The 12,536-nt window shown below is 44.3% G+C and overlaps 1 protein-coding gene across 1 annotated transcript in view; it reads left to right on the top strand.

The window, feature by feature from the left end:
* Nucleotides 1-12,536, top strand: part of LOC144687180 (solute carrier family 2, facilitated glucose transporter member 11-like) — a 54,515-nt gene that overhangs the window by 19,374 nt on the left and 22,605 nt on the right. Inside the window, exons 6-7 of the mRNA XM_078552936.1 lie at nt 5,985-6,133; nt 7,503-7,690. Coding sequence (XP_078409062.1) covers nt 5,985-6,133; nt 7,503-7,690 — 337 coding nt within the window. The remainder of the gene's footprint in view (nt 1-5,984; nt 6,134-7,502; nt 7,691-12,536) is intronic.

Below are 12,536 nucleotides of genomic sequence, written 5' to 3'. Positions count from 1 at the left end.
CGGCCACAGAGATTTATACATGTTTGTAGAGACCATAATGGCTCCAGGTCATGTGCTTTCACACTCACAATGAACACAGCTCAGTGTCGATACAACATTGGATTTAACCCTCCAAGACACATGAGCATACCTAATTCTATGGTGTTGCAAGGCTTAAAGGATCAAATCTCAATGTGCAGTCTTTCAGGATATGAAATCTCCCTCACATGACCCATGAGGCGAGTGATTAATAGGAATCTACTAAACATCACATGGATCTGAGGCACACAAAGAGAGGCAATCACGGAGTGGGAGCTTGGGTCACCTTCTCAATATGATGCCACACAGATTCATATGCAAGAGGCATTCACATGCTGAGACTATTAACATGAACACAAAATGTATTTACAAAGGTGCTTGATTTACACAGTGAGTGATCACTCATGCCACCATTGTGCTCTCAGTATATCTTAATTTTTCTTACCCTACCACTGTGTCTGGGTGCATCCCCAGCATCCGCAACAGAGGTGGAGGCAGCTTGCTGACTGCTATACCCTGTTGTCTATGATGACCTTGGCAGGCATCTCCTGGAGGCCGAGGCCTCAAGGGCCCTGGTCTTCTTTGGGTGTCCTGCAGTGTGGTAGGTGACTCCTCCTCGGCCTATGGTGCTGGAGCTGATGGCGTCACAGGCAGAGGGGATTCGAAGCAGCTGGACACTCTCAGAATATCCTGGGTAGAAGGCCCCGGGGTGCCCAGCTGTTGGTTCCCATCCTTTTGGGTGCCCGAGGGTCCCTGACCGGCTCCTTGAGGAGAAGGGGCACCCAGAAAAAAGCCGAGGTGACTCATCCCCCTCTCACCTAGCCATTGATGGATCCCATCTACGCTGAGGGCAATGGAGTGCAGGTCCCAGCACAAATCTAGCAGAAGCTGCTGGACCAAGGTCTCCAAGGCAGCCACCACCCTTCCCACAGAGACCTCGAGGTGCTCACATGTTGGAGCCACAACAACAGACAGAACGTGGAAGGACTCCTCCATCCTTCCCTCCAGTCTGTTGGCTGCCTGTTGCAACACTACCTGATGTTCTGCCGTCTGCCTTTGTATCTCCAGCATGTGTACCACAGCCATTTCCAGTGGCTCATCATCTAACTTGGCCTCAGCAGGTGCCTGTTCTCCAGCAGTCCTCCGATTGCCAGAGACCTTGGCTGTCACTGCTTCTGACTGCTGCCATGTCAGTGAGATGGTCTCTGAAAGTGACCCTGAGCCTAACCTAGATCTAGGACTCACCGAGGTGTGTGCCTCTGCACTGGTGAAGGGCGCGGGTGAAAGCTGTGATGGGTCTCCATCGAATGGATCCTCATTTGAGGTGGGCGGGGAGGTGGAGCTGATGGGCTGGATGGACCTGTGTCTGGGCCTGTTGGTGCCTGTAAGAGAGAGAAGATAGATTGAGTTCATGAGCAGGCAGAATGCAACATTGCATGTCCCTCACTGTGAATGTTAGGATGTGATCAACTCATGGAGGGCTCAACCCTACTGGGTTTCTAGGGGAGGCCGATCTCACCTTCACCACAGAAGTGAGCCTGTCCTGCTCTGCCAGCTCGAGGGTAGTGAGCTCCTGTATATCTGCCATCCCTCCTGCCCAGTGGGATCTCTCGCTGTGGTCCTAGCTCGGCCTGCATAAAGACAAATGGATGGAATGTGCTGAGAGGAGATGGTGGAGAGGCTGAGAAGCATGCATGCCTGCTGTGTGTGCTAAGCCCTCACCAGTAAGGGCTAAGGATGCTGTTGTGCAGGAAGATAGATGAGAGGATAGTGATGTTACAATGTGTGTGAAACATTTAATGTTAATGCCTCCTCCACTAATAGTGTGTGAGATCCTGGGAAGTGTAACCCTTTGAGTGCCTGAAGCCATTATGAGAGTGTGAGTCCAGAGTGAGCAGAAAGTTGACTTACCTTGGCAGAGCGGATTAGATCGTTCATCCTCTTCCTGCACTGCCGGACATTTCTTTTTTGTGTGCCAGCGGCCCAGGCCTCTGCTTCGACCCCCTCCCAGGCTGGTGAGGTGAGGTTGATGGGACCTCCATCCTTTGAGAAGAGGACATCACAACGTTTGCAGACCATGTTGAGGAGAGCCAGTAGGGAGTCATGGCTGAACCTTGGGGCATATGTCCTTTTTCTCCTGGGGGCTGTCTTCAGGAAATCCAGACCACGCAACTGGGCTGCAGAGAGTGAATATGTGTGTTCGGCTGGCATTTAAATATGGCGCCAGGACCTTTGACCTGCAAGGTGATGGCGGACGGACGAATCTGGGCCCGCCAACCATCCGATTCGGTGAGCAGCTCGCTGATGCATAATTAATGAGGTTCCAAACGCACAATCGGGAACGAGAAGCCGCCCTGCCACCCAGCAGGAAACACACCGCTTATCCTGCCCGTCACTGCTCTTAGTCCCCAGAACAGAAAATTCCGTCCATTATTTTGAAGCGCTATAGTGTAAATTAGTGCAACTTTAAACTTCAAATGTGGCTGAAGAACAAAAACTGTGCAGTTGATAAATGAAGGTATTATTGCAACTGATGTTTAATAACATTCTATACTATATTAGTATATTTACAGATGACTCACATCAGCTTTCAGAGAAATCTTAAATGGAGCTATTCACTGCAGGAGTCACGCTCAGATTGGACTGGCTTATTAGCCATAGCTCCACTGGGTATTGCCCTAATATGATCCTCACTATGGCCTCCGCTGTCTCTATAGAGAGCTGATTGATGTGTTTGGAGGACTCTCACATGTATTTGTGTCACATCAGCCAGGGAGATGATTGCTGCAGCAACCAAACCCTATGACATTGCAACCAAAGGACATTCCAAATTACAGGCAGGAAAGAACTTTCATTTCATTGTTGTCTTTTTACTCTGAGCATCCAGTTTGTGTGTTAACCATGTGCAGGGTGTGAGCCAAGGGCATTTCATTATAAATCTAGATAAACTATTGACAAGGCCATACTTGGAATATGGTAGAAGGTTGCACTGTGTGTTAACTGTAATGAAGATGGAAATATGTTCTTGAGACAGAAAGGAGATCTTCTCCTTTTGGAGCACCCTGCCTTTAAAAGGATGAAAACGCATTGGAGAGACTTCAGAGAGTGGTAACAAGGATTATTCTGGGACTTAGGGCCTTGACTTATCAAGAGATAAGTAAGAGTAAACAAGGGAGTAAACACTTTCATTGGAGATAAGGAGATCGAGGGGACACATGCTTCAGCCTTTTTTTATTTACTTACAAATGGTTAGTCATAGATCTATGCTCATTTTCTTAGATTATTGGGCAAGGGTTCACACTAGCGAGGCAGACTGTCCATACACAGGATGTCAGCATTCTTCAAGAATGGAGGGTCAGGTAGGTACCAAATTCATGGTGGGCAGAATTTTACGGCCCTGTTTCGGTGGGGACGGGGCCGTAAAATGCGGCGAGACATTCTAAACCTCATTGGCTTTGGCGGGAACGTAAAATCCCACTGCTGTAAAATTTCGCTCCATGCTTTCTCCTTAGATCTGCAGAGTAGGCAGCATAGTCACGGGGTGAGTTTAAATGTTTTACAGCTTATCACAATCAAAGAAAATTGTGAGATGAGAATGCACTTAGAAATGTAGACCGTGGTCTTGTTACAAATGGAAGAGAATGGAATCTATATCAAAAACCTGAAGAGCACCTTGTGCCAGAACGTCAGAGGCTCCATCCACACTGAGACTGAATGCCAGTCTGTTTTCAAACATCTCAAAGTTCAAAGACATTGAGGGACATAAAGGGTCTCTTGTCTTTACTCTGACACAGTGGTGATGAGGGATAGAAAAGTGATGAAGAAGAATCATCTACATCTTTGGAATGCCTTTCACAACCTCAGGACATCCCAAAGTCCTTCACAGCCAATGAAGAACTACGTTGAAATGTAGTCACTGTTATAATGTAGGAAATGCGGCAGTCTGTTTTCACACAGCAAGGTCCCACAGACATCAATGAGATAATGACCAGGTAATCTGTTTTTTGTGATGTTGGTTGAGGGATAAGTATTGTTCAGGACAATGGGGAGAGTTCCCCTCCTGGTTATCTTTAAAAGAGGAGGGGATCTTTTATGTCCTCCTGAGAGAGCAGGCTGGGCCTTGGTTTAACATTTCATCCAAAAGATGGCACCTCCATCAGCACTCCTTAAGTATTGAGCTTGAGTGTCAGGCTAGATCAAGTCTCTGGAGTAGGTTTCCAATCCACAACCTGACTCAGAAGCGAGAGTGCTACTACCAAATGAGCCGTGGGTGACACCTTTCATGAGTAGCCGGGAGGAGTGAAAATAAACCACTGGCCCATTTTACCCTCCACCTGAACAATCGCAGATGAATCCCAGAATCTCATAGAGGGAAAGCAGGCACTACTGGCTCAAAGTTTCCAAAGCTGTAATCCCTTTGAACCATGTTCCACACTGAGGGTGCCTTACTCTGTAATCAGCCCTAGCATTTAAGGCATCAGATGCATCAGATACTCAACTCTTCTGCCCCATCAGCAAGAGGGGCAAATGATCAAAGACATTCATTTTGTGCAGAACCCCACAACAGTCCTGTTGAGGACAGTTCAAAACCACATTGCACAGGGATAACACACACATTTAGGCTCTGTATCCAAAAATAAAAATAACATCTACGACATGTCATATTGTGCTATCTCATTTTGTTAAGGATAAAGTGAAGTCTCAGTTATCAAAGCCCAAAACAAAATAAACATCTGCAGCTATTAGCCAAACAAGAAAAAAAAAACAGCACCAAAATGGCTGCAAATGTGTACTAACTGCTCAACTTACAAGATCTACTGTCCTGTAGTGGGCCCCACTATAAGACGCAGGCTGTGACACCCTCCCACATCTCACTCCTTGCCTGCTGTGTCTAGTCTCCTGATTCTGGCTCTACTGCACCTTTTGCCTCCTGCTCCTTCATGCTTCCCTGCAGTTTTTCACTGGAAGTCCATTGTGAGACACCTGTGCAATGCAATATTAGGCAACACTCAGCTGGGATTTTGGCCCCCTTCAGTGGAGAAAGGGAAAGAAGCCATCTGAGTGTTCCCAGCACCTGAAGCTTTGCTTCAGCACACCGTATTTGCCCCAAAGGCGGTACTACCAGACCGCCCGTGACTGCAGTCAAATTATTTAAAACGCAGCCACAAACAATGCAATACCAGCAAACGCTTTTGCTTCGCGGTGAATGTTATGAATCCCGAGTCAGAAAACAGGCCAAAAAATTGCATGTTTAACTAGCAGCCTGACGTGACAAATCAGCAACTAACCTGACAGTATTGCAAGATCCCTTTAAATAGGGTCCTTCTTGCCAGTGCAAAGTTTTGCTGGACAAATTGATCACATGGCGAGTCAGGTGCTGGAGCAACCCAATATCCCAAAAGGATCCTGTATCAAGCCTATATCAACTTATTACATAGTTATTCATTCTTTAAATAATTGTGGTGAATTATGGTGTAGGTGCACTTGTGGATTGCATGGACATGTGCTTCCTGCCTGTCATATTGAACACATATCAGGATTCAATTTACCTCACAGGTTTAATGAGAGAAGGTAACAATGGGTGATCAAAGATTGAAAGATGCACATTCTCATGATTTGCACTTTTTATCTCACTCCAGAGTGGAGATTGTCTCACTCCAGAGTGGAAGGTATCTCATTCCAGAGTGAAGGGTATCTCACTCCAGAGTAGTGGGTAAATCACTCCAGAGTGGAGGGTATCTCACTCCAGAGTGGAGGGTCAGTCACTCCAGAGTGGAGGGTAACTCACTCCAGAGTGGAGGATAATTTAAACCCAGCTAGCTTTTTAGTTTAATTTAAAGTTCTGTCCCAAGCGTAATATTGGTTTGACTTAAACTGTTTTTTTTATAGATATATGTCTTAAAAGCCTTTAAAATGCTTGAATATATCTCAACTCTTTGTGTTATGTGCTCTTTTTGTTTCTCCAGAGAACTTTTAGGCAATGAGAGTGTATGGCCTTTACTGATGGCCTTCAATGCCATACCTGCCTTTATACAGCTTCTTACCCTGCCCTGGTTTCCAGAGAGCCCCAGATATCTGCTGATTGACAAAGGAAACAGGGCTTTGTCCATGAATGGCAAGTTGAAGTCCATTTCTGTAGATATAATGTGGAAATTAAGAGCCAATCATTTGTAACACTCAACAGTGCAGTTAATGCAGGTAACCATAGCACTAGTTGTCAAGGAGGCTTAATTAATTGGAGGAGGTTTTGTCCATTGCAATTCATGTTTATCAGGAGTGGACAGTGTTAGAAAGTGCCATATCTGAAATTTCAGCTGTACTCTGGTCTCCAGGTGTCGATTGAATCTAATCATTTTTTATATAAGACTTACAGAGTGCCATGATTACTCAATCCACAATGTTTAGGATTAAACAGTTTAAATAGTCACATAATCCGCTTGCACTGACAGTAAGGCAGAGCCGCATTCCAGGAAGAACAGTAATGGGTGTAATTACTGATCATAGCCATTCTGTTCCTCATGGAATGATAGCAGTATAACTGAGCCCTGTTGTGTTGCGTTTTTGTTATATTGGGATAGTTGAGTAGGTTAGGTGCCTCATATTGGAACAACACTCTGTCTGCTAACTTGGCATTGCCTGAAAGGGTGGTAGAGGTAGAAACCCTCATAAACATTTAAAAAGTACTTGGATATACAACCTAGAAGAGCTGGAAAGTGGGATTAGGCTGGATAGCTTGTTGGCCAGTGTGAACATGATGTGCCGAATAGCCTCCTTCTGTGCTGTAAATTTCTATGATTTCCATAAAGCTCCATAAAGATCCATTTAACAAGTAACTGTGAGGAGCGACCATCTTTGTTGACATTTTTTCCTGCAAACGAGACTTTTCTCAAGGACAGTGAGGGATGTTTTCTAAATGGTGTTGTAATTTCGGAATGAATTTCTCCTGTGCTGCCAAGAATATAGTAGTGATCAAATCTTCCACATGTGTCGATTAAAAAAAGTACCTCTATCGATTACTTGGTCCTTACATGTAAGCTCTAGGGGCTGTTAGCTCCAAGCTTGCTTAATCCTAGAGACACTGATAGTAACCAGTGTTGCTTTTAGAGCTATCCTGGGCTCTCTGGTCAAACTTTGACAGCAGAAGCTGACGTCATTAATAGCACATTCGGAATGGCCTTGAAATGGACGAATTCCAATAATTTAGTCCTAATGCATTCAAGACACACAGGACAGGAACTCCTAAACTAATTAACCATTCTGTCCAGGTTCATGCTGTGATCGTCAGCTCATGAAGATCACATTAAGATTTTGCTGGGAGCACTTTTCAAGTAAAAGCCATAATCCAGTTATGATTGAAAGGACACCTTTGTCTTCTCTCATGACTTTATCAGAAATATGAGCAGTGCAGACGAACACAGTGAACCACTCGGTGTCTCCCCACACTAAACTTGTACCTTCTTTATTTCCGTCTGTTTTACTCACAGCACTTCAAAGACTATGGGGCAAGCGTGATTTTAGTCAGGAGCTCGAGGAAATGCAGGCTGAACGGACTGCGATTAAGGGTGAAAGGGCAAGAAGTGTGTGGGAGTTGTGCACCGACCCCTCTGTACGAAGCCAACTCCTTATCAACTTGATGATGTCGTTTCTCATACAGCTCAGTGGCATCAATGGTGTAAGTATTAAAAGGCAGCTGGTGATGTGTAAAGGGCGAGATCGCAGTTTAGTGCCCATACAACACCCCCCCCACCCCATAGCTTGAGCTTCTATCCTCAGAAATGCAATCAAAGGAAGCACCAAACTTTCCATAGTGGGAGAAAACATCAGGCATTCTCCCAGTAGCTTTATAGCACACCCTAGTGGCTGCTTCAAGACTTACATAAAGGAAGTGACTGGATATCTTTGAGCACCTAAGCAACACTGGAATTTCCAAAATTAAAACAGAAGAGGCTGGAAAACATGCAGCAATTTCATATCAATGACCTTTCATCAGCCTGAAGCATTCTCTCTGCATGGATGCTGCCTAACCTGCTGAGTATTTTCCAGCATTTTGTGTTTTTATTTCATAACATCGTGTTTCTCTCAGAATTACCAATGAAGAGCAGGGGAGTTCTCCTGGGGTCCTGGCCAATGTTAGCCCCTTAAGCAACATCACAAAATAAAAAGATTATCCAGCATTTATTTAATTGTAGTTTATGGGACCCTCCTGTGCATAATTTGGCTGCCCTGTTTCTCTGTCATATAACACTGACTGCAAAAGTACCACATTAGCTGCGAAGTGCTTTTGAATGTTCTGAGAGTGTGAAAAGTGCTTACAAAGACAAGTTCTTTCTTCCTGATGCCCTCCCATTTACCTACATTTTCCTCCCCTCAGTTTGTATAACCATCTCTTTTGGGTTAGAACATTTTGGGGTTAAGCTGCACTCTAGGAAGTGAGCATGACACCCAGTTCAGCCGACTCCCATCAAATTCACTTCCATAAGTACAGATGGGACATCAGGTAGACGGGAGGACATTGGATTAGAAGGGAATGCTCTTCCACCCTTTACCATTGCATTTACAGTTACTGCCTAAACCCCAAACCCCAAAAAACCTTACTAGCCCCTTATTAAAACTCATTTAACAATTTCTATGGTTCAGTGTCAAAAATGTTTTGATTGATAACACTCTTGTTAAGCACCTTAAAAAAGAAAGGCTTGGGATACTTTGCTACATTAAAGACACTATATAAATACAAGTTGTTGTTATTGTTGAAAATTTGTTTGCTCCACTCCTTCTACATGATATAATCCACCAAAGAAAGACTTGCATTTATATAGCACCTTTTGCAATCTCAGGACATCCCAACATGTTTTACAGCCAGTGAAGTACTAGGTTAAGTGGTGAGTTAAACAGGTAATGTAAGGACCATATCATTAGAATTGGGGATGTGATATAGCTCTGATATTATGATTGGATGTATAGATCCTTCAAAAGAATCTAGGGAAGAGATAGTAGAGACATTACTACTCATATTTAATAATTTATTAGAAAAGGGTGTAGTGCCAGAGAATTGGCAGATAGCTGATGTAATTTCCTATATTTAAAAAGGGGTCAGAACATGTCTGGGGAATTACAGAATTATGGGCAGAGTATTGCGCTCATTGGGCAGCCGCGCCTCTGACCTGAACGAGCGTAAAATGACGCACGGTAACGTCGGGCGAGCACCCAGACATCATCGCGCACTCACGTGATATTTCAGTTGGCGGGCGCGCACAGGAGTTGGCAGCGCACCCGCCGACGATTAAGCGGCCTATTCAGGCCCTTGATGAAGTCATGGCTTCAAATTTCTTGCTGCCCGGCCAACTGTTAGGTTAGGTTAGAAATTGTTAAATGAGTTTTAATAAGGGGCTAGTAAGGTTTTTTGGAGTTTGGCGTTTAGGCAGTAACTGTAAATGCAATGGTAAAGGGTAGGCTACTCCTTTCCGGTGAGCATTCCCTTCTAATCCAATGTCCTCCCGTCTACCTGATGTCCCATCTGTATTTATTCCACTGCCTCCTGGCAAAAAATCCAAGCGGCCTTTGCATTTTTGGCGAAACCTCATCCACGGGCGGGATGAGGTTTCAACCAGTCATTAAAAAAAAAACCTTTTTGCACTCATCTCTAATATGTCCCCGCGCATGTGACAGCGTCACATGAGGGGACATGTTTTTTAATATTTTTAATATCTTTATTTTTTATTTGGAACATCTTCAGCTCCCTGAGGCAGGTCTGTGCCTCAGGGAGCTTTTGCTGTGTGCTCTCGCAAACTTCCGCTCTCGCCCTCCTCACCCCCCCCCGACACAGGCAGCGCTGCAGCGCACATTTCACGCTGGCCGATCGCAGGCGGTGGTCGGCTTCCAGACCGCTCCCGGGCCCGCCTGCTCAGCCTGCCCAACCACCGGAAATTCCTGGCCTATAGCTTAATATCGGTAGTAGGAAAAGTACTGGAATCCTGCTAAAGAAGGGAATGGGGGAACATCTAAAAATGAGAAATAAAGTAATGAATAATCAGTATGGATTTCAAAAGAGAAAATCTTGTTTTGCCAACCTTATTGAATTTTTTGAGGAGGTAACAGGGAGAGTAGACAATGGTAATGCAGTAGATGTAATTTATCTGGATTTTCAAAAGGCCTAGGAACATAGGATTTAGGAGTAGGAGTAGGCCATTCAGCCCATCAAGCCTGTTCTACCATTCAATAAGATTAAGGTTGATCTAGTTGTGGTCTGAATTCCACTTTCCTGTCTGACCCCCCATAACCTTTGACTCCAGTGTCTATCAAAAATCTGTCTAACTTGGCCTTGAATAAATCCAATGACCCAGCCTCCACTGCTTCCTGGGAAAGAGAATTCCACAGACTAACAACACTTTGAGAGAAAAAAATTCTCCTCACCTCCATCTTAAATTGTAGACCTCTTATTCTTAAACTTCGTCTCTGAGCTCAAGTCTCTCCCACAAGTGGAAACAAAGTTCCGGTATCTATCCTATCAAGTCCCCTCAAAATCTTATATGTTTCAATGAGATCACCTCTCATTCTTCTAAACTCCAGTGGGTATAGGCCCAACCTGTTCAACCTTTCTTCATAAGATAAGCCCTTCATCCCAGGAACGGGTCCAGTGAACCTTCTCTGAACTGCTTCTAACACAATTATATCCTGTTTCAAATAAGGAGACTAAAATTGTGCCATAATTATTAGGTCTGGGAATGTGGAGTCCAGGGACAAGTGACAGAATGGATTGCTAGCTGCCTTCAAGACAGAAAACAGAGAATGGGAGTAAAGGGTAGTTATAGAGTGGCAGAAGATGGGAAGTGGTGCTTTACAAGGATCAGTGCTGGGGCCACTGCTGTTCACAATTTACGTTAAGGATGTGGACTTTTAAATCAAAAACGCAATTTCTAAATTTGGGGCTGGCACAAAATTGCTTGGGGTCGAATAGTTAGGGTGAGGAGGAATGCCACAAATTACAGGAGGACATTAATAAACTTGCAGAATGGGCAAATAATTGACAAATGGAGTTCAGCACAGATAATTGTGAGGTAGTACATCTTGGTAGGAAGAATAGGGAGGTTACGGATAACTTGGGAGATGCAAGTCTAGGTGGGTTAGAGGAACAAAGGGATTTCGGAGTTCGAATATACCAATGACTAAAAGTTGCGCTACAGGTTAGCAAAGCCATTTTAAAAAAAGCAAACCAAGCAGCGGGATAAAGCTGAAAAGTAGCGAACTTCTCACAGGCCCACGTGGCTGCCATGCCTCCTTTTCGATTACAGCGCATCTTTGTTCTGTCTCAGTCACTGCCCGAGATGCATAATATACGGGTCTGCATGTTCCACCTTTCTGGATGTGGAAGACTACTGCACCTAGTCCAGTGTTTGATTTGAGGTTTGTTTTATGTCTATTGATCATAATATCTGCACTCCAATAGTTCCCATTTGATCCTGTAACTTCTCCCAAGAATGGTACTTGTTTTTCTTTTTCTTCAACTTCTTGAATGGTTAATGATCTTAGTTGTTTCTCCTTTAATTTTTGTGTAAAGAGCTGTTTGCTGCAGTAAACTGATTTAAAACGGCCTCCCTTCCTGCGGGAATGTCACTCCGTGTTCTTCGCGCTGATGCAGCCTTTTCCCACCACAACAAGAACACTGAAGAGTGGCGGCTACTGCGCCCTCTTTGCTTTTTCTTTGTTTGGAATTAGGTGTGCTGCGACTTCTATGTGTTACAAACTGGACTGTCGAATAAAAATCTTGTTTTGCTTTCTCACCTCTGCCTGCCTTGTTAACTACACAGCCTTTGATAGGGTCAAGCCTTCCCTCGACTGCAGAAAACCTGATGAAGTTTGTTCTAGAACTGGTTTAACAAGACGATCTCGAATGAATTCGTCTTTCAGGGCTGCATATTTGCAATTCTCAGCTAATCGATATAGATTGTTAATAAAGGAATCTGTGCTCTCTCCCTATTGAAGTTCCCTCTATAATTGTCTTCTTTCAAAGACCAAAATAAGTATCTAAGATTTGATAACTTCTTCATACGTTGCTGTGTCTTCATTTATACCCTTTCTGACCATTACGTTGTCTGCAATACTGCCTATGGTGTAGAGTAAGGTACTGACCTGTTCCTTGCTAGGCATCTCTGCTAGCCCCAAAGCTGTTCTCTACCTGGTAAACCTGTGATGCCAGTTCTGCCACTTCTAAGCTTAATCTGGGCCTTACATGTGGTTGAAGCACTCTGGTAATGGTAGGATATTTTCCATGTCTTCCTTTTACTGTTGCCTTCTCTAGTGATCAGTTGAAGGTTTTCCCATGCTGTTCTTGTCCTGCAATCATTTCTCTTGCTGCTTCTCCCAGTTGCTGGGCTCTTTGCTCACAGCTCCTTTCATCCTGTTTTCCACTGTCACCATCTGTTATCATTGTTGTGGTTCTTAGATGTGGTAGTCGTAGGTCTGAACTTACAGATAATGCTGGAGGCAAGGCTATTGATAAACTCTATCTTTTAATGAACATC

The sequence above is a fragment of the Cetorhinus maximus genome, chromosome 12 (assembly GCF_964194155.1).
Source record: "Cetorhinus maximus chromosome 12, sCetMax3.hap1.1, whole genome shotgun sequence".
In the NCBI taxonomy this organism is placed as follows: Eukaryota; Metazoa; Chordata; class Chondrichthyes; order Lamniformes; family Cetorhinidae; genus Cetorhinus; species Cetorhinus maximus.
Note: the sequence above shows the minus strand (reverse complement) of the source record. Positions and strands in the feature narration are given on the sequence as shown.